The following is a 23,498-nucleotide window of genomic DNA, read 5'->3' as shown; positions in this document are numbered from 1 at the left end:
TTTGCCGATGGCTAGTACGGAGCAGGAGGGTTAAAGGGCGAACTGCTCGACGCGGTTGAATAAAGGATACAGTGGAGGTTCAATGCCACAGCAGTTTCCGAGGAAGTGGTGCCCAACAGAAGGAAAAAATAAGTTGTCAGGCCACGCGGAGAAGTGGAGGAGGCAAGGCATCGTGATGAAGGATTCTGCGGCGGTTTCTGCTCTGCCACGACATGACCCGACGAAGGAAAAGCGTAATGATTTTGGAAATGTCATTTCCAAAACCAGGGGGGCATGTGTTATCACCAGAATTTGACCGGATCAGAAGTGGGCCGTGATTGGAGATAGGCTTGAAGAATATATATAGAAGGAATACATGAATCGGCCTTGTGTACCAAATTTGGGCTAGTTTGCCCGTGTATCTGTAACCTAGTAGGATACGTGTCGCTTAGAAGTTAGAGTTTAACCCGTGCACGGTTAGGTGCACGCCTGAATTAGAAAGTCCCCTGGAGTATAAATATGTATCTAGGGTTTATGAAATAAACAACAACCAACGTTCACCACAACCAATCTCGGCGCACCGCCAACTCCCCCGTCTCGAGGGTTTCTTCCGGGTAAGCACCATGCTGCCTAGATCGCATCTTGCGATCTAGGCAGCACACGTTTATTCGTCCTCCATGCGTTGCTCGTATCGAAGCCTTTTTGATGGCGAGCAACGTAGTTATCATAGGTGTTTTAGGGTTAGCATTGTTCTTCGTATCATATGCTATCGTCGTGCAACCCTTAGGCATCTAGCCGCCCTTACGCCCGTCACGGGTGTAAGGGCGGCACCCCGCTTGATCATCGTTTAGTAGATCCGATCCGTTACGGTTGCTCCTTGTTCTTCAAGGATTAGTTTAATATCTCGCAATAGTTAGGCCTTACAAAGGGTTGGAGGATCCGAGCGGCGCGTAGGGTGTCGTTTGCTAGTCCTAGACAGGATGTTCCGGGATCAACCTCGTGTTGGTTTTTAGGCCTTATCTAGGACCGGCTCACGATCACCGTGCGTGGCCGCGAGGCCCAATCGTGAGTAGGATGATCCGATTATGCGGTGAAAACCCTAAATCGTCGTAGATCGCTTTAGCTTTATCTTGATCAAGCAGGACCACCATATATTCGTACACCTTGTACGAATCATGGGTGGATCGGCTCTTTGAGCCGATTCACGAGATAACCCGAGAGCCGATCGAGGCTCGTATTTAACGTTTACGTGTATGCCATGCAGGAAACTAAGCGAGGCATCATCCAACACCTTCCCGGCCAGGTATAGGTCAGGTGGCACGCCCTTGCATCGAGCATCGGACGTGTGTGCGGAAGGCTTTGCGGGCCGTCGCTCGGAGGGACCAGGGCCAGCCGCAGTCCTGGGAGATTCCCGACTCTACGGTGTTGCCCGTCGCTGCCCGCCGGTGGGTTTCTGACCGCAACAGTCGTGTCGAGACGAGCGAGCGAGGAGGAGGAGGAGCGCGCGCGTGTAGCACTCCTATTCTCACTCACTTACTAGTGGTGGAACAACCCACCTTATAAGGTGGTCTAACTTCCTCACAACTTTCCATGTGGGACTAAACTTCCCACCTCTTTCCACTCCCTAGTGAGCTGCCACCAACTTGGGCTCAAACTCACAAGGCTGCCACTAAGTGGGCTTTGAGATTTATAGGGAAAATCTGAAATCTAGTATGGGCCACCAAATGTGGGCCCAATATTTCAACAATCCACCACCAGATCTCAAATACCCATTTAGATATTTACCAATACTCACTGCTTGTTTATATACCAGTGTTTCAGCGGAGACTGTTAAGTTGAACTTCCGCCTAGAACCTTAAGCTACATCCATTCACACTTGAACAATGGACTAAGCCTTGAACTGCAAGTTTTGCGTGAATAGGGTTTCACTCAAAGTCATGACCAGTACATGGCTGCCAGTAGCCTACCCCGCGGGTGAAGCATATGTGTCATACTTCGTGGTCTCTTCATGAGTTTACTAGAGATCACCCAAATCTCATAGATTGCGACGTTTAACAATCGAACTCATATAGGTGTGTTATTTCAAGAATGCTCTGTAGGACAACATCTTTGCTAAAATAGCCAACATAAACACATTAAGGCTTGTTGCCAACCTGCCTTACAACAATTGAGAGTTGTGCATCTTCACATAGAGAGGGTTACATAATACTCTCCTCAATTAAACCACTAGTTTGTTCTTCCCAGGTCCTAATTCACGGGATCTCCGATCACAAAGGTTGGGTTACCACTATGGCGTAACATCAACGGGTCTCAAACCCATCTCCCTCGATGCACTTTCTATCACATTACGTGATAGTCCCTTTGTAAAGGGATCTCGCTGGGTTTTTGTCTGTTTGAATATATGTAACAGTTATTACTCCGGAGTTTCGCAATTTCCCGACGGACTTCAAACGTCTCTTGACGTGTCTTGACGACTTCGCGTTATCCTTAGAATTGTTCACTTTGACAATTACAGTTTGATTGTCACAATTCAAAAGGATTTCCGAACGAGTTTTTCAACCACGAGCAAGTCCATCAAGAGCTCACGCAACCATTCTGATTCAACAGTGGTTGTGTCCAAAGCAGTAAGTTCTGCTTCCATAGTTGACCTCGTCAATATGGTTTGCTTGCAAGATCTCCATGACATTGCGCCACCTCCAAAGGTAAATACATACCCGCTAGTGGCGTAGAGATCAGCTACATCGGAGATCTAATTTGAATCACTATATCCTTCAAGCACAGCTGGATGCCCTGAATAATGAATCCCATAACTCATTGTACCACATAGGTAGCGCATGACCCTATCAAGTGCATGCCAATGATCAGTACCCGGGTTTGACATGAACCTACTCAACTTGCTAACAACAAAAGAGATGTCCGGTCTAGTCGCGCTCGCTAAGTACATGAGTGAGCCAACGGTCCGAGAATATCTCGGCTTGATCTACGGCAATCCTCCGGTTCTTGCGTAATGTCACACTCGGGATCATAAGGTGTTGGAGAAGACTTGCTATCAATATAGCCGAACCGGCTCAAGATCTTCTCAACATAATGGGATTGTGTTAGAGTAATCCCACTCTCGTTCTTAATAAGCTTGATGTTCGGAATCACATAAGCTTCTCCCGGATCTTTCATATCAAAGCACTTTGACAAGAAAGACTTGACCTCGTGTATTACTTTCATGTTTGTACCAAATATCGAATATCATCCACATACAAACATAGTATAACACCTTCGCCCCCACCATGGCGATAGTAAACACACTTGTCGACCTCATTGACAACAAAGCCTACGAAGTCAAAGTTCTGTCAAACTTCTCATGCCATTGCTTAGGTGCTTGTTTCGAGCCATATAAAGGTTTCAGCAACTTGCACACCTTTCTTTCTTCACCTTTTACTACGAACCCATCAGGCTGATCCATATAGATTTCCTCTTCCAACTCTCCATTAAGAAAAGTCTGTCTTTACGTCCATTTGATGAACGATAAGACCATAGGAGGCAGCCATGGACAGTAGTACTCGAATGGTGGTAAGTCTAGCGACAGGTGAATAGGTGTCGAAGTAATCTTCGCCTTCTCTCTGTGTGTAGCCTTTCGCTACAAGCCGCGCCTTGTACTTCTCAATAGTACCATCAGGTCTTAGCTTCTTCTTAAACACCCATTTGCAGCCCACAGGCTTGCATCCATGGGGTCATTCTGATAGCTCCCAAGTTCCATTAGAAAGACTCGAGTCCATCTCATTATGGACAGCTTCTTTCCAGTCTGCATCTGGAGATGCATATGCCTCTGCAATGGACGTGGGAGTATCATCCACAAGGTACACAATGAAATCATCACCAAAGGATTTTTCAATCCTTCGTCTCTTGCTCCGTTTAGGAGCTTCATTGTCATCCTTCTCAGTAACATTCTCATGTGATTGTTCAAAATACTAATTAGATGTACTAGACTCAGGAATTATCTCAGTAGAAATTCTAGCAATGCTATGCATATCTTTCATAGGAAACATATTCTCAAAAAATGTTGCATCACGAGATTCCATAATAGTATCAACATGCATATCAGGTACCTCGGATTGAACTACTAAAAATCTACATCCTACACTCCGCGGAGCATAACCTAGAAAGATACAATCCACTGTCTTTGGTCCGAGTTTGCGCTTCTTAGTGATTGGAATATTGACTTTCGCCAAACATCCCCATGTGCGCAAATACGAAAGTGATGGTTTTCTTCCAGCCCACTCCTCGTAAGGGGTTTTATCTTTATTCTTGTTAGGAACTCTATTCAGGACATGACATGAAGTCAATAAAGCCTCCCCCCACCATGCCTTTGATAAACCAGCAGTGGCTAACATGAAATTCACCAAGTCAGTCAGCGTGCTGTTTTTCCTCTTGGCAACCCCGTTTGATTGGGGCGAATAGGGAGGCGTCCTCTCATGAATAATGCCATGTTCCTCACAGAATTCATCAAAGATTTTAGGAAAATATTCACCACCACGATCCGACTTAAGACGCTTTATCTTTCTCTCTAGTTGATTTTCAACTTCGGCCTTATAAATTTTAAAGTAGTCTAAAACTTCATCTTTAGTTCACAACAAATAAACATAGCAGAATCTAGTCGCATCATCAATCAATGTCATGAAATATCTCTTTCCACCTTTTGTCAACACACCATTCATCTCGCATAGATCAGAATGTATGAGTTCTAGAGGTGCCAAGTTTCTCTCCTCGGCCGCCTTGTGAGGCTTCCGAGGTTGCTTTGATTGCACACAACTATGGCACTTAGAACCTTTGGCAATGGTGAAATTCGGAATTAAACTTAAACTCGGATAGCCGAGAAATTAAACCAAAATTAATGTGACATAAACGAGAATGCCAAACACCGGTATCATCACTAACATTGCCACAAATATGGTTCACGGACTTATTACTGAAATCGAGAAGCGAAAAGCGGAACAAGCCTCCGCACTCATAGCCTTTACCAATAAATTGTCCAAACTTGGAAACAACTACTTTATTCGACTCTAAAACAACCTTAAACCCATCTCTCGCATAGAAGGGAGCCGCTAACGAGATTCTTGTTCATAGTAGGGACATGCCGCACGTTCCTCGGCTCCACGATCTTCCCGAAGTGAACTTCGGATCTACCGTGCCAACACCACGAACGAAGCATGTGACCCATTCCCCATCAAGACGGAAGAATCCCGGACGACTCGGTAAGAAGTGAACATGGAGATGTCAGCACACACATGAACATTAGCACCTGTATCAATCCACCAACATGGAGATTGAAATACCGAAAGAACAGTAAAGAGATTACCGTACCCATCAGCATTGCTAGAGGTCACCGTGTTGACTTGCCTCGCCTTTTCCTTGCGGTCTGCCCTCTCTGGACAGTCCTTAGAAGAGTGGCCAGTCTCTCCACACGTAAAGCAGCTCAGATCTGCTTTGTTTATCATCTTCTTCTTCTTGAAGGTTATAGTTTTCATAGGCTTATTGAAGGAGGGCTTGTTATTCCCTTTGTTCTTGCTGTAGGGTTTCTTCTGCACCATGTTGGCGCTAGATCGACCCTCTCCTTTCTCGGCAGTATCCTTAGCCCGAGCTTTCTCCTCAACATCAAGAGACGCTATCAGATTTTCAACTGATATCTCCTATCTCTTGTGTTTGAGAGTTGTGGCAAAGTTCCTCCATGAAGGGGCAACTTAGCGATGATGCATCCAGCCACAAACTTGTCAGGTAAGGCACACTTCGAGAGTTCAAGCTCTTTCGCAATGCACCGTATCTCATGAGCTTGTTCGACTACGTAACGGTTGTTCACCATCCCGATGTCATGGAAGCTCTCCATGATGTACAGTTCATCGCTCGCATCGGTTGCACCGAATTTAGCATTCGAGTGCATCCCGGAGCTCTTTACCATCCGTTATGTGCATGTACACATCACACGGACGATCGACAAGAATACTCGGAACGCATCCGACGAAGAGAGTATTGTTTTCCTTGAACTTGTTCCGATCTTGGTCGATATAGTTCCTTCAGGTAAACCATCACTAACTTCGAATACTTTCGTATGAGTAAGCCGAGCGTGGCCTTAACCTCGCCACCTCTTAAAGTGCACACCGGTAAACTTATCCGGCCTCGGTGCATCAACAGAAACCAGCCATCGTTAACTCGGAAATTGCCTACAATTAGGTTTTTGGATTGTTGGATAATTAGGCACAATTTCCATGATTAATTCCAGAATATAAAACATAACGACAGCAGCTACTAACATGTGAAACTCGAACATACTAGATGCATTAATCAACATGAGAAGCAGCAACGCAAACGGTAAAGCATTCATCGCTAAACAGATCGAGATATGTCGCACGTACCGATCTGGTTGAGGTGGCGGTGGAGGTGTAGCAGATGATGTCGCAGCAGTAACGTTGTTGACGATAGGGACGACGGGTCGAAGTAGACGGCGTTGAAGACGACGGTAGGCAGCACCGCCCGACTTGGACGAAAGACGACCCGTGATGAAGAGCTTGAGCAGTCGCGCAGAGCGCTTCCCAAAAACCTAATTCGCCCTCTCCCGTACAGGATCGCAAGGACGAGCGGTTCCGGAGACCTGCTCTCCCGTACAGGATCGCAAGGACGAGCGGTTCCGGAGACTCGAGGCTCAATCCACTCACCACAAGCGCGGCGCGCGCGTCGTGTCGAGACGAGCGAGCGAGGAGGAGGAGGAGCGCGCGCGTGCGTGCGTGTAGTACTCCTATTCTCACTCACTTACTAGTGGTGGAACAACTCACCTTATAAGGTGGTCTAACTTCCTCCCAACTTTCCATGTGGGACTAAACTTCCCATCTCTTGCCACTCTCTAGTGAGCTGCCACCAACTTGGACTCAAACTCACAAGGCTGCCACTAAGTGGGCTTTGAGATTTATAGGGAAAATCTGAAATCTAGTATGGGCCACCAAATGTGGGCCCAATATTTCAACAGTTAAATGCATTGTTTTAAGAGCGGGGATTTTCTTAGAGGTGAAAACCTAAGATGTATGATCGGGCAAAATCCGATTACATTGAAAGAGAAGAGAGGAAATCACCGAGCCTAATCACCAAGCCGTTGTTGCATCATGAATCTGTTGGCTAGCTAACACCATTCATTGCCTGGATTCGGCGTTTAAATCGCTGATGATAATACGGCTACCAAATCACGTGTACATGTATCCCCTCGGGCTGAGTCCAAGCTGACCACACGAAAAGGGAAGCTCCTACACGTCAGACCCTCCGTATTACGGCAGAGTTAAGCCGTTCCCAGGTCCCCGCCGCCGGCCGGCCGGCCGGCCGGCCGGGACCAGCCCCTTTGTTTCTCCGTTGGCAGGACTTCCCGTGCGCGCGCACAAGGCAACCAAACGAGGCTCACGAGCCATGGATTCACGGTGGCCGCGCGCGCATGTGATCCCGGTCCTTTTTCTCGGCGCCTTGCCTGCCCAGGCTGCCCTCCCGCCGGCCCCGATCGGCCGCCGGTGTTGACCTGTTCCCAGCACAGTACGTCGAATCTACTGCTGCTGCCAGACGAAGCCGGCGCCTTTTACCCAAGCTTGAGCGGAAGCCAGGGAGGGGTGGCAGCGATAGTAGTTTCGTCTACCTTGTCCCCTTGCGCGACAGAGCCAGAGCCCTCGACGATGCGGCCATGGCCGCAATGAGTGAGCGGAAATCGGAGCGGATTCTACCGACCTGTCCAGCGCCGATGCCATCGAGCCGGTGTCGCCGATTCGTCGGACGCCGCACGCCACGGGCAGAGGTGACATTGCTTCGTCGGTTCGTCCGTACCACCGCGCGTGCGTGCATGTTGCAGGCCGCGCAGGGAATGCTAGCCAGTGGCTCTGACGACGAGTAGATTAAAAGTACAGGCAACCTACATTCCAGTAGATTCAGAGAATTTCGCACTCTGCTTTCCCCCCCTATAATATCTCCCCGTGGGCGCGCCACCCTTCTTATCTCCACCACCACCTCCAGCTGACAGTACCGGCCACCCTCGACGACTCGAGAATGGCAGACGTGGCAGCGTTCGGTACCTCGCCGCCGGCCCCTTCGCCTCTGGCCGCAGGCGACGTCGCCGCCGACGCGCTGCTCGCGCCCTGGCCGATGTCCCCGTGGCCGGCGCCACTCCGGCACGGCGACGACCGTCGCCCGAACCCGCTGTTCGCCATCCTGCCGCTCTCGGCGCTGGCGATAGGGCTGGTGCTGCTCGTCGCCGTGGCGGTCATCCTCGTGCTGACCCGCCGGGGCAGGCTCAGGCTGGCGGGCGCCGTGGTCAGCGTCGACGGCGACAAGCCGGGCGGGGCGCCGGCGTCCAGCTGCGGCAGCAGCGCCCGGGCCAGCCACAATGCCAGGTGCTACCCCGCCTCCGGTAAGCATCTACTCATGCTTATTAGTTTGTCATCGTGTGGCACGGTGAACAAACCGATTAACCAACGCAGTATCGCTCGTCGCATGCTTCGAACGTTGCTAGCTGCTGACTGGTTCACGGCGTCGGTGCTGTGGGTGCAGGGTGCATGTACGGCGGGAGGCTGGGCCCGCTGGGGCTGGCGGCGGCGCAGCCGCGGAGCCGGGGCGCGCAGGTGTTCACGTACCGGGAGCTGGAGCGCGCCACGGACGGCTTCGGCGAGGCCAACGTGCTGGGCCGCGGCGCGTACGGCGTGGTCTACCGCGGCCGGCTCGTTGACGGCACCCCGGCCGCCATCAAGCGGCTGCAGCTCGACCTCCGGCGCCAGGGCGAGCGCGAGTTCCGCGTCGAGGTAACTAAGATTCATTTCGCGAGCTGCACATGCACATGTCCATCGATCGGCTCACGTCTCGCCGTCTGTACGTGCGTCCGCCGCCGCCATTGTTTCGGGTACAAACCTCTAGTCGTAGCAGCACCTGAACACTGTAAGATGGAGCACGTACGTGGTTGCTGGTGCTGCTTGGTGTTGGGATAGTTGTGGCATGCGTACGTAACCAGGGACGGCATTGATGTGCGCCTGCCGGCCTGGTTCCGGTGCGTTGGTGACAGACTGTTGGCCTTGTCTTTAGTCGGGGGAGTGAGAGGGACGCATCAGCCGAGCTGCCGATGGGCGTATGGCTGGTACGTTGCGGGGGCAGGAAGGCCAAGCCCCGGCAGAATATCGGTGTCTGGCGGTGCCTGCCTACGTTGTTTGGCGGATCATGCGCAACTTGCCGGGGCACGGGAGAGGAGAAGGCTGCCCTTTGCCCTTGCCATCCCGGCAGGGCAGGGGAGGAGTACTCATGTTACTTCTCGAGCTAGTCGATCGAGTTATCTTCTCAAAACCCAGCTTGGGACAGTCTCTCCTAGCCTAGCTTGTCTCATTGGTCAACAATGGTTTGGACTGACACCCTCGATTTCTGGTGGCCAAAATTGGGCGTCCTCCCTGTTTTCCTATTTTAACGCTGTTCAGACAAGCTAGGTGACCGAATTTGTCCATCCACCAAAGAGTGTAGGTTATTGAATTGACTCACTAGCCAATTTTTATTAAAAGTTTGAACGGTTGAAAATGGCTAACAATGTAGTTTTAATTTTTCTGTCATCAACATTTACGTCACCATTAGATTTATGAAACCAAAAAGCTATATGAAGGAAGTATATGTTTTCTATTTAAAAATATGTATTTTCATCATATAGCTTTTTTTCTTTTCATAAGTTTTGCTGCCAAAGTTTAAAATAGTTTGATTTTTCAAGAAAATTGAAAGTACACTCTTTCTCATGTGAAACAATCAAGATAGGTTTGCAACATAGGTTGTAACTAGGATTTTCTCGGTTGCACATCGGGTTGCAGCTGAGATTCAACAACTTGCACATAGATGACATCACCTTAGTTCTCATTCGACTGAGAATTAGTCACACCTTTTTTATAAACCACCAACTATTGTGTAATATGTTGCACACATGTCCAAATCTCATACTAATAAGGTAATTAACACCGGTTTGACGGCCGGGGCCAACGAGTTAGTGTTGATGTGTCATTCCCTTCCGCTTGAAATGTAGAGTACTAACCTAGGAATGTTTCTTATATCTAAAATGTTAGAAACAATGATTTTTTGAACAATTTGGATCAACAAATTCAGAAGTTTTTGTCATTTTTTTGAGATTCGTTCAAACTTTTATGAAATTCCGAACTTCTCCAAATTACTACTATGAGACAATTATTTGATGACATGTGGACACTCAATGCCACATCATCACTGCCTCGTGGGCCAAGTCGTTAGATTTACATCAGATTTACTCCGCTTAATCTCAAAATTGGACCTTTATGCAACCTATTATTACATAAATAGTTTGTGATACGTGAAAAAATGTATATTGTGTAGTTTACACAACAACGATAATAATGGTTGGGGTTTCTATAATTTCCTCAAGATCTGAGGGAGTAGTAGTTTTCTGAACATCACATGTAGAATTGCCCGGATGTTTGATGCATGCAGTAGAGTTTGTGGGTATAGGTTCATTCATGGGTAGGGTTGCAAGCGGCCACCCGCATAAGCCAGCAAAAACCATTATTTAGTTAAAAAATAGACTAATTTGCTAAAAAAAAGGTTATAGCTAACCTAAACGGTTTTAATTACGAAGGGGCGGATCGGGCGCCGCTTTGCATCTCTATCCAGTGTTAATGCGTATGATTGTCGGGGCCGGTTGACTTTAAAACCCCGGTTCTCACACATGCCATTGAAGAACGTGACACATGCACCGGTCCATGTCTCTAATCATCCTAGCCTGGTCCATCTTATCTCTCAATCACCAGCAAATATTCCGGGGACGGCACGGTGGCTAGCTGCTGGCTAGGTGTTGACGTCTAGCTGACCGCGGTTATAGGTGTTAACAGATCATCACTAGAGACTGAAACCCGAGTGCTGTATATGCAGAGTGGATTCATTCTGCACACTCTGGGGTTACTAGCTACTTCTCTTTCCCCCGGATTCTCCAATCAACCCATGTGTGTGTAGGTCGATAGTTTTGCTTCCGTTGCACATTTTCCATGTTTAAATTGTCCTGTTAGAGGCATTAACTGCAGTTTTCTGAATTTGGTGAAACAAAAGTACTCGACAACCCCAACAACAGTGATCTCAGTGTTCATCGAGCCATGTAATCAAGCAGCATCGGAGTAGTAATCAGTTACGGTCTACAGGTGGACCTCCTGAGCCGGATGCACTCGCCGCACCTAGTGGGGCTGCTGGGCTACTGCGCCGACCAGAGCCACCGGCTGCTGGTGTTCGAGCTCATGCCCAACGGCACGCTCAAGAGCCACCTGCACCGGCCCGCCGCCGTGGCCACGGACAGCCAGGAAGCCAGGTCGCCGGCGCCGCCGCCGGCGCTGGACTGGCAGACGCGGCTGTGCATCGCGCTGGACTGCGCCCGCGCGCTGGAGTTCCTACACGAGCACACCTCCCCGGCGGTGATCCACCGCGACTTCAACTGCGGCAACGTCCTCCTCGACCACAACTACCGCGCGCGCGTCTCCGACTTCGCCACCGCCAAGGTCGGCTCCAACAAGGCCAACGGCCAGGTGCTCACCCGCGTCCTCGGCACCACCGGCTACCTCGCGCCAGAGTACGCACCAATTCTCTCTCGATCGATTTCATTACCACTTACCAGCAGGCAGGATCGGTCATGGCTGTTAGACATGTGATAACGGACTCCACTGAAGACCGATTCTACAGCAGCTATTCTCTCCACCTCTCCCGCACACGTTGTGCATATCGCACGTTGTGCATGATCCTACTTAGCTGGATCTCAACTGTACTCTCCTCTCCTCCCTCGTGTGTAACTCTTCTATATAACTGAACCCCACGAGGACGAATACAGTATGCATACATACAGTTGATTATTACTCTTTCATGGTATCAGGATAACGATCCTCCACCGCTTCCGCCATGGCTGGCACCTCCTCCCCGGCCGCCTCTCAAACCTCCCCCTCCCTCTCTACGGACTTTGCTCCTCTACCCAATCTCTCCACTCTGTCTCCAGAGGCCCGCGTCAACTACCTCGCCGGCCTCAACATCGGCTTCTACGTCCACCACAAGCTCGACCTCGCCGGCGTCAACTACTCCATGTGGCGTCAAGACATGGAGCTCGCCATCGGCCTCCACGGCGTCGAGGACCACATCGCCGCCGACTTCGACAACCACGAAGGAGATCGCGAATGGCGCCGCACCCAGTTCGTCGTCAAGCTCTGGATCTACAACACCTGCACGCCGGCGTTCAAGCAGCTCATCATGAACACCAAGGCCACCGCCTTCGCCCTCTGGAGCACCATCGAGACCATGTTCACCGGCAACGTCCGCTCGCGCAAGGTGAAACTACTCTCTGACCTCCATGATCTGCGCCAGGGCAACAAGTCCGTCGCCGTCTACGCCTCCGATCTTCAGCGCATCGCCCACGGCCTGCACGACATCGGCAAGCCTCTGGATGATGAAGACCTCGTCGTCTACTTCCTGCGCGGCCTCGACAAACGTCACCGCACCGCCCGGCAGCTCCTGGAGGAACGCACGACCGCGCCGACGTTCGCGTCTGCCCAGTCGACCGTCCAGCTCGACGAGGACAGGCTTGGCGGCCCACGGGCTGCTGAGCCCGACACTCCCACCGTCCTCTACTCCAGCGGCTCTCATGGTGGGCAAGGCTCCTACGGGCCTCCTGGTGGGCAAGGCTCCTACGGGCCTTCATATGGCGGCGGCGGCCAAGGCTCGCCCTCTCCTGCTCAGGGCAAGCAGAAGCGCAAACGCACCGACAAGCACACGGGCTACACCCCCGTCGCCAACGCCAGCGCGCGTCCGCCCCTGACTGGCGTCGTCCCCGTCTACGCGCCGCCTCCCGGCGTCGCTGGTCCCGGCGTCCTCGGGGCCCGCCCGTATGCCTTCACCAACCTCGCGCCGGTGCAGTACGGCGCCCCGTCGCCGGTGCAGTACGGCGCCCCGTCGCCGTTCGCTGCTACGCCGACCGCCCCGTACCAGTTCGCCCCTGCACCAACCTACGGCACTCCGTCGCCCTATGCTGCTCCATCCGCGTTCACCATGACCGCGCCGTCTCAGTACACGCAGCAGCCGCCTTCGCCTCAACAGCAGCAGATGTCTTCACAGCCGCAGATGTCTTCACCGTACAACACCTCCGTCGAGCAGGCAGGTCTCATGCAGGCCCTGCATAACCTGTCGATCAACAGCTCCAACAGCGGCTGGGTTGCGGACTCGGGTGCTACCTCACACATGGCTGCAGCACATGGTAATCTTGCCTCTCTCACTCCCGTCTCAAATTTCCCACCTGTCATTGTTGGCAATGGTTCTCATCTATCTGTTTCTCACATCGGTTCATCTACTATACCTACTGTTGCTCGATCCCTATCTGTCAATGATATCCTAGTAGCTCCAAATATTATCCAGGATCTTCTTTCGGTCCGCAAATTAACACGTGATAATCTAATTTCTATGGAGTTTGACCCCTGGGGTTTATCTTTGAAGGATCTGCGCACCAAGGCTCATCTACTTCGTACCAACAGTGATGGCGACCTATATCCGCTGCTTCCCCAGTCAACGGCGCTGCTCCTCACCACTCAAGCCGCCTCGGAGCTCTGGCATCGTCGCCTTGGACACCCCGGCGTCTCTAGCTTTTTCCAGAAACTTTTTCCATGTAATAATTCACGGCGCCTTTGTCAAGCCTGCCAATTAGGCAAGCATGTCCGGCTGCCTTTTTCTCCATCCACTAGCTCTTCATCTAGGCCTTTCTTCCTTTTACATTGTGATCTCTGGACCGCTCCTGTTGTCACTCCTTCTGGTTATAAGTTTTATTTAATAATCGTTGATGATTACACTCACTTCATGTGGACATATCCCCTAAAAGCGAAATCTGATGTACATGACGTTTTTACATTTTTCCAAGCATATGTCAGTACTCATTTCAACTTAAAAATTGCTAACATCCAGTGTGACAACGGTAGGGAATTTGATAACCAACAGAATCGTGCTCTTTTTCTCCCTCATGGCACTCTCTTCCGATTTTCCTGCCCCTATACCTCTCCCCAAAATGGCAAGGCCGAGCGCGCCATTCGGACTACTAACAATGTCATTCGCACACTTCTGATTCAGGCTTCTATGCCTCCTCGTTTTTGGGCTGAAGCTATGCACGTTGCCACTCATCTCATCAACCTGCGCCCAACTAAATCTATCCCTAACTCCACTCCTCACGAAGCTCTCTTCTCTACGCCGCCCACCTACGATCACCTACGGGTTTTTGGTTGCCTATGTTACCCAAACATCGAAGCTCAGACCCGCCACAAACTTGATCCTAGATCCCTCCCTTGTGTTTTCATCGGCTACCCCACTCAACACAAAGGATACCGCTGCCTTGATCTCCACTCGGATCGCGTCATCATTTCCCGCCATGTCACGTTCGACGAAGCCATCTTCCCGTTCTCCACCAACCCTATTCCCGATCTTCCATCCTATGACTTTCCCCACGATGAACCCATCCCCGATTCTCCATCCTCTTCCTTTCCCGGCGCTGCCTCGGCAGACTTTCCTCCCGATCCTCTGCCGCGGCAGCCTGCCACGGCACCCGCTTCTCCCATTTCTCTGCCGCGGACACCCAGCACTCCTTCCACTTCCCCGGCGCCCGCCTCTTCTGCCTCATCTTCCGATCACCCCACTCCGTCTCCGGTGATCCCCTCTCATGCCATTCCCGTGCAACCTCCAGCCAATCCTCATCCCATGCGCACACGCGCCAAATCTGGTTTTCAGCTTCCCCGTAAGCATCTGAATTTCATCACCACCCCCTCCATCTCACCTATCCCTCGCACTTACCGCTCTGCTCTCCAGGATCCTCATTGGGCTCGCGCTATGCGTGAAGAGTTCGATGCCCTTCTCCTCAACGATACATGGCGTCTCGTTCCATCTCCTCCCGGTGCCAATATCGTTAGCGGCAAATGGGTATATCGCCACAAATACAACTCCGATGGTACTCTCGCTCGCTACAAAGCGCGTTGGGTTGTTCGCGGTTTTAGCCAAGAACATGGCATCGATTACGACGAAACTTTCAGCCCCGTCGTTAAGCCGTCCACCATTCGACTTGTCCTTTCCATTGCCGTTTCCTCTCACTGGCCCGTCCATCAAATGGACGTTAAAAACGCCTTCCTTCACGGCACCCTCAACGAACTAGTCTACTGTCAGCAGCCCAAGGGATTTGAAGATTCTGCTCTCCCCGATCATGTTTGTCTTCTCCAAAAATCCCTATACGGTCTAAAGCAAGCACCACGTGCTTGGTTTCAGCGTTTTGCCCACTTCATCACCTCCGCCGGTTTCACATCATCTCGCTGCGACACTTCTCTTTTTATCCATCATTCCTCGGCCGGCATCGCTTATTTACTTCTCTATGTAGACGACATAGTGCTCACGGCATCCTCCACCATTCTACTTCAGACTATCATATCTTCTCTCAAATCTGAATTCAGCATGACCGATCTCGGCCCTCTCTCCCATTTCTTAGGCATCTCTGTTTCTCGCTCTTCTGCGGGTCTGTTTCTCTCTCAGCGACAGTACGCCCTCGACATTATCGATCGTGCTGCCATGACCGAGTGCAACACTGCCAACACCCCTATCGACGCCGGATCCAAACTCTCTCTCCATGACGGTGACCTCCTGGATAATCCCACTCATTACCGCAGCCTCGCTGGTGCGTTGCAATATCTCACCCTTACCCGTCCCGATCTCTCTTACGCCGTTCAACAAGCATGTCTTTTCATGCATGCCCCTCGCACACCTCATCTCAATCTCGTCAAACGAATCATTCGCTATGTCAAAGGCACTCTTGATCACGGCCTCTCCATCACTCCCACCTCCGATTCCTCCCTTGTGGCCTACTCTGATGCGGATTGGGCGGGTTGTCCCGACACCCGTCGCTCGACATCGTGGTTCTCGCGTCTTTCTCGGCGATAATCTGATTTCCTGGTCCTCCAAAAGGCAACTTACCGTGTCCCGCTCCGAGTGCTGAGGCTGAATACCGAGCCGTTGCCCATGTTGTTGCGAGTGTTGTTGGCTTCGACAGGTAATGCAGGAACTTCATCGACCTGTTACTCGGTGTACGGTTGTGTACTGTGATAATGTCTCTGCTGTCTACATGTCTGCTAACCCTGTTCAGCATAAGCGGACCAAGCACATCGAGATCGACATCCATTTCGTCAGGGATAAAGTGGCTTTGGGCGAATTCAGGGTGTTGCATGTTCCAACTACTTCTCAGTTTGCCGACATATTCACCAAGGGCCTTCCTACTGCTGTCTTCAACGAGTTCCGTACCAGTCTCACCGTTCGTCGGGCCGACGATGTGACTGCGGGGGGATGTTAGACATGTGATAACGGACTCCACTGAAGACCGATTCTACAGCAGCTATTCTCTCCACCTCTCCCGCACACGTTGTGCATATCGCACGTTGTGCATGATCCTACTTAGCTGGATCTCAACTGTACTCTCCTCTCCTCCCTCGTGTGTAACTCTTCTATATAACTGAACCCCACGAGGACGAATACAGTATGCATACATACAGTTGATTATTACTCTTTCAATGGCTAATGTTGTTTGCCTGCAGGTATGCGTCGACGGGGAAGCTGACGACCAAGTCGGACGTGTACAGCTACGGGGTGGTTCTCCTCGAGCTGCTGACCGGCCGGGTGCCGGTGGACACGCAGCGGCCGCCGGGACAGCACGTCCTCGTTTCATGGGTGAGTGCTGCAGCTACTACTCACTGTTCAGCTATGTACCAATGCTCATGTGGTTTGTACAAGCCTCCTAGGATGCATATACCATCAGTGAACATGTGCACGTTCTGCCACCAAGATGCTCAACACCTAGCATAACTGCATAAATGCAGGGGAAATAACACAGTAGCAGTACTACCTTGATTAGGACCAACACCAAATCAACGTACGGGGCACTCTGGTTCGGATGCTTGCAATGGAAGCAGGGGCCAGTTTTGTCTATGCAAATGGGGCGCGTTCTGAAATATCTGAAACCTATGCCATTTCTCATGCCTTCATTCATGAGGCTCTCAGTAAGTGATACTGTACGTTGTTGGACCAGGCTCTTCCACGGCTGACCAACCGCGAGAGGCTCGTGCAGATGGTAGACCCGGCCCTGAAAGGCCAGTTCGCCGTGAAAGATCTCATCCAGGTAAGCTTTCTTCCACATCCTATGGACGTTTATGTGCAGATACTTGCTCTGCAACGCTAGCTAGCTGCAGCATCCTGAACCCGAACTTCTTGGTTGATCGCAGGTTGGGGCCATCGCGGCGATGTGCGTACAAACCAAGGCGGAGTACCGGCCGCTGATGACGGACGTGGTGCAGTCGCTGATCCCCATCGTCAAGAAGAGCCCCGTCATGTCCTGCTCCTCCACGCCGGCGAGGCCCCTACAACACGTTGTCTACATGAGCCCGCTGCAGAAGCAGGCGTCCTAGAACACGAGACATGTCCGACGGCTTGGAATTTTCAGCTAGTGTACATACCTCAACCTGGAGTAAGGCACACGCATATGAACTGAAGAGATCAGAGGATTGTTTTTCCTTGGTTTGCCCGAGCTTGTCCAGAGATACCTACCTTCCGTTTCAAAAAAAAAAGAGATACCCACCTTGTTCGAGATGATACCTTGCTGGACAGAGTACGCCAGGTTCTTCATGACTTGCATTGCAATATATCCTTGCAGCTATCATGTGTTTGGTCGACAATACATCATTGTACGCTTCTCTGTTTATTTGTTCGAGATATAATGTAAAAAGATGGAACAATCAATTAGTTTCTTTTTGGGAGCTCTTCGAATCGTTGGGTGTTGTTTTATGACTTCTAGATCTATCACAAATTATTCGTACCAATAAATATTATGAAAAATAATCTGTGACGGAGAAATTGACAAGCAACTATTCATGCATGGTTGTTCCCTCCTCCCCCACCCCTAACAATAGGGAGCAAGTGTTATTGCTGGGACCAAGGCAGTATGATCAGGCCACGGTCTATCTCATGGATAGAGATTGGACATCAAAATTAGACACATTCAAAAGGATTGGTGTCCATACACGTGGTCAAAAGGACCACTTTAATTTTTATCATCGCTAGTAAGTTTAACCAGTGATGTACAACCCGTAATACATCACGGGGTGTCAAAGCTTTCTCAAATTGCCGGTGTCACTACCTAGAGGATGCATTAGCTGATGCAATATACTTGCAAGACAACCAGAACCATATCATGAAAGATAATATGTTCATATTGACCCCATAATTATGGCAGGTAGGCTTCATGTTGGGCATAGAGACATGGTCATATAGATTATCATAGCTTAAACTTGTTGCTACTCATTATTGAAACAACTTCAGACGAAGAATGCAAAAGCTTTCTTAAAATGTTGTCCTCTTAGGAAACTACACGATGAACTTGAATTTGTGCGACTATTTCAAGTTTTCAACTATGAGGGAACCACTTCATTGAGGGGACACTCGATGCTCACAAGTCACAATCGTCCACGAATGACATATGCTTGGTATCATAGTATCAAGCTTTATGAAAGCATCCATCATATGGTTGTTGCACCACATCGTACCGGCTTTCAATGTAATATTGTTCTCATATATGCCTGCAAATATTGATGGAATATGGCATAGTTTATAAACAAACCGTCATGCCTAATGGAGGGTTTTCAAGGGAGATAGAGCTTTGTTGTTTCTAGTGTCATACTAGAACACACCACGTATCATCATGAACACTAGTTTAAGACTTATTAGAAATTGCCTTTGCAATGCCATCTAAAATCCACAAATATCTTAGGACTTGGAAGTATCAGGACTTATGACCGTGCAACCAGGATCTTGGGCTCAACTTGGGCCAAGGCAGACACATATGAACTGAAGAGATGAGAGGAACGTTTTTTTTTCCTTGGTTTGTCAGAGCTAGTCCAGAGATACCCACCTTTCTCAAGGCGATACCTTGCTAGACAGAGTACACCAGGTTGTTTATGACTTGCAGTTCAAGATATCCTTGCACCTATCCTGATTATGTCTTTGGTCGAAAATACATCATTGTAGGACTTCTCTGATTTTTTGTTTGAGATATAATGTGAAAAGATGGAACAGTCAATTAGTTTCTTTCTAGGAGCCCTAAGGGTTCGTTGGGTGTTGTTTTATGATTTCCAGATCTATCACAAAATATTTGTATCAATACATACTATAAAAGATAATATGTGACGGTAAATTTACAAGCAACTAACTATTCATGCATGGTTTTCGGTCCTCCCAACCCACCCCCACCCCTAACAATAGGGAGGAAGTGTTATTGGTGGGACCAAGCCTGTATGATCGGACTGCCATCTATCTCACGCATAGAGATTAGACATCGCAACCAGACCACACTCAAAATAATTGGGGTTCATAGACATGGTCAAAATGACCACTTTGGTTCTTATCATCGCTAATAAGTTCAACGACTGATGTAGGAAAGTAGAACGATAAGGGTCCATACAAACACATAGGGATTCCAAGCTATCTCAAATTGCTGGTGTTACTACCTAGAGGATGAATCAGCTGATGCATAGCCAAGTGAATAAGCCAGCAAAGTACATGGAATATACTTGCAAGATAACCAAAACCATATCATGAAACATAACATGTTCATATTGACCCAATTATTATGGCAGGTAGGCTTCACTACTAGGAAAAAGCCTACCGTCGGCGGACCAAAAAAAGTTACCACTGGCGCACCAGCGCTCGCCGGTGGAAACATGCCACCGGTAACGGCTTATCGCCGGTGCACCAGCCTGGTATGTCGGCGGTAACACGATTTATCGCTGGCGCACCAGCCTGGTGCATCGTGGGTAGTTTACTGGCATAATTAAAAAGGGCTCGATCTAGATCTAGATCGAGATTTGGTCGTCGCTAGGAACCGTGGGTACCAGAGGTGGGCGCCGGATGAAGGGCCGCCGGAGGTGGTCGCCGATGGAAGGGTCACCGTGGGTGTCGTGCGGAAGGGAGGTGGTCGCCGGAGGAAGGGCTGCCGGAGCGGAGATAGTCGTCGTCGCCTTCGCCGGGAGGAGGCTGCCGCCGTCGCCAAAGAGCAGGTGGCCACCATAGACGGAGGTGGTGGTCGCCGGAGGGAGAAGCTCGAGCTTGGGGTCGCTGGAGGTAGAGACTCAGGGAAAGAGAAGGTGAAGAAATGGAAGAGGGAGAGATGAGAAGGTAGAGAAATGGAGGAGGAGGAGGAGAGTAAAGTGAAAGAGGAGAGACACGAGTTTGTTTATATAGGACTAGGTTACCGCCGGTACACAACCCTCTTGGTACGCCGACAGTATGTGCATTTTTTTCTTTTTTTCTAAAACCTTAGAAAACTACTATTTTTTCGAATTTGAGGAATCTAAAAAATCGGTAAATGGTCATAGGCCGTTGAATTAGGATGTAAATTTTTCTATGGATACGTTTTTATATAAAAAACATTTTCATGGCCGTATGCAATCTCCAGAGCCGTTTTACCGAAAGACGGCGCCATTTTTCACAAAAAGTCAAGATTCTTGTTTGATTATTTTCCTAACAACTAGATGACATAAAACATGGTCATCTCGAAGGATTTATAATTTTACTAATTTTTTCATTTTCTTTTATTTTGGGCCCGCGGGTGGTATCCTCGTATCACCGACTGACAAAGGATTAACTTGTCAATGCCTACGGGTTATAGGCTAGGATTTAGTTAGAAGTAGAGGGTAAGTAGATCTCGAAGGTTTCAGCCGAAAAGTACTCGACGATTATGAAAACTAGGGTTTGTGAAAAATGATTCGATGATCTCTTCGTCCCTCGACTCCCCCTTTATATAAGAGGCGGAGCCGAGGGTTTCGTTTTGTACAAGTTACAGAGTCCGGGACGGTTTCTAACTCATCCCGCCAGATTACAAACAACACTTCCTATTACAACTCTACTTTCCTTAATATATCTTGGGCTCCCGAATCTTTTATTCTTCGGGCAGTGGGCCTTCATTAAACCCCGGGTACTATCTTCGGCAGGCCCATTTGGGATGCCTATGTCACCGACGCTCCGATATTTGGGTGCGCCGACGGTAAATAGCACAGGCATACCTCCTTTTTAATGCTTCAGTAGTAACTCGGGACCTATAAGCCTTTTCCTCGTGTTGCTTCATATTGGACATCGAGACATGGTCATATATTGTGAAGATTATGATATCTTAAACATGTTGCTACTCATTATTACTAAAGCGACTTCAGATGAAGAATGCAAAAGCTTTCTCAAAAGGTGTCCATCTTAGTAAACTATACGATGAGCTCGAATTTATACGATTAAATCAACTTCTATGGAACTAATTCATTGAGTAGATATGATATGGTCACAATAGTACATGAATGATAAGAGGCCACACAAACACAGGGGGACTCCAAGATCTACATGGATGATGGTCGGGATACATGTAGTTCTCAAATTGCTGGTGTCACCGTCACGAGGACGAATCATCTGAGGCACATAGCCAAGTTAATAACTCAACCAAGTACATGAAATATACTTGCAAGACAATCAACAACATATGATCAAAGATGTAAGTTCATATTGACCCCATTCCTACTGTGGGTCGGCTTCATATTCGGCATCGAGACATGGTCATATATATTGTGAAGATTATTATAGCTTAGACTTGTTGCTACTCATTAGTGAAATGACATCAGACGAACAATGCAAAAGCTTTCTCAAAACATGGTCATGTTAGGAAACTATAGGATGAATTTGAATTTATACGACTATTTCAACTACAAGGGAACTGCTTCATTGAGCAGATATGGGATGCTCAGCTGTCACAGTACTACATGAATGTCACGTGCTTCATACCGTAGTATCAAATTGCATGATAGCATCCATCATGTGATTGTTGCACCACATTGTACCAACTTTCAATGTAAAATTGTTCTTATATATACCTCAAAATATAGAAGGAATATGACATAATTCACAAAGAAACCATCATGTCTACTTGAGGTCGCCCAAGGGAAGATAGAACTTAGTTTTTGCTAGTGTCGTATTAAAATACACCACGTACATAATGAATAACAGTTTCATACTTATTTAAATTGCATTTGCAATGTCCTCTAAAATCCTAGAGTATTGTGAGAGTTGGAAGCATCAGAACTTATTACCATGACACACTGTGAATGGCCTCATCTTCAATAAATTATCGTAGAACGAGTTGTCAGGTATAGGGTTACTACTTAATAACTTCTCCGGGGACATAGTTTCATATTGATATCACCCAGACGTTAAAGAAACAATGCCAGATGGTGAGAGCAATCCTATGTCCTCAAATGAGGAACTTTGTATTATCTAGATCCTTACGTTAGAAGGTATTAGTCGAACGGGAAATACAAAGGAGCTCTCGGGTGCAACGCACCCCCATACTTGGAAAAATAAAATAAAAAGTTTTAAAAAGTTTTTTTAATTTTTTTTTTGGAAATCAAAGATGATCAGGTATTGTACCTGAAACAAAATATTTTCCTAGGAAATTATTTTTATTGTATCCTGGGTAAAAAAAATAAACTCGAAATGCCCCATGACCAGGTACTATTCACTTTATTTTTGTCATAATTTTGTCTTTTTTGCCCTGGAGTCCATGAGAATCATTTCGTGTCCAAACATTTTTTTTACGAATACAAACTTGATCATCTTTTATTTCCAGGAAGATTCAATTTTTTTTTGAATTATTTAAATTATTATAATTTTTTTGGTCCATAGGGGTGCGTTGCACCCGAGAGCCATAAGTCTGCGTTATTAGTCGAACTATGTAAGAACTGGGTGATCCTTGGTTTAGTAATAATTGGTCCAAAGACCCGTCCAGATCTCACTACCAAATCATTGACTGAATGATCGGATCTTCGCCTTATAACAAGCCTCTTGACTTTCTCGCGCCTCTTTGATGCGGATAATATCGAAGAAGTCTATCGTAATCAAGCGGATGACGTATGACTATCTTAGTTTTTTTTTTTTTTTTTAGAACATACTATCTTGGTTTTACTCTTTGTGTTGCTCATTCTTTAAGCCCGCTTCTTGGCTGCTTTGAGGTCCACAGCGTGATGAGAAAATTGCAAGAGCCCATCACACATAGGGCAACTTCATCACGACACCACCAGGATACGTTTTTCTCGCAAGAAGCCACCGGTCTAGCGTTACGCCGTTGCAAAAAAACACCGATTGTCTTGATTAGACTGGCTAATGATGTTCCTGACTAGTTTCATTCTACAAGTGATGTCCAGGCAACAAATACTCATGCTTTTTTGCTTAGGCCGTTGAAAGGGAGGGCCCACATGTTATCATCTGCACTTTTATCCTCAATGTCATTATCTGCGCCGAACAGCTGCCGGCGTGTGCGAGCAACCGGCCATGCCAAAGCTACGTAGCGCCATCGCTGCCTTAAAGGCGCCAAGCCGAGCCACCGCAGGCTGTTCCCC

General features: G+C 48.6%; 1 protein-coding gene across 1 annotated transcript; it reads left to right on the top strand.

The window, feature by feature from the left end:
- The first annotated feature begins 8,040 nt into the window (after positions 1–8,040).
- LOC124647909 (probable serine/threonine-protein kinase PBL7) lies at positions 8,041–17,838 on the top strand. Its single transcript, XM_047187758.1, has 6 exons — positions 8,041–8,401; positions 8,542–8,789; positions 11,175–11,596; positions 16,614–16,746; positions 17,105–17,194; positions 17,298–17,838. The coding sequence occupies exons 1-6, from the start codon at positions 8,041–8,043 to the stop codon at positions 17,478–17,480; spliced, it is 1,437 nt and encodes a 478-aa protein (XP_047043714.1). The 3' UTR covers positions 17,481–17,838.
- The last annotated feature ends 5,660 nt before the right edge of the window (positions 17,839–23,498 follow it).

The sequence above is a fragment of the Lolium rigidum genome, chromosome 4, assembly GCF_022539505.1.
Source record: "Lolium rigidum isolate FL_2022 chromosome 4, APGP_CSIRO_Lrig_0.1, whole genome shotgun sequence".
NCBI classification, from domain to species: domain Eukaryota; kingdom Viridiplantae; phylum Streptophyta; class Magnoliopsida; order Poales; family Poaceae; genus Lolium; species Lolium rigidum.
The sequence above is the reverse complement of the archived record's forward strand: the minus strand, read 5'-3'. Positions and strand labels throughout refer to the sequence as shown.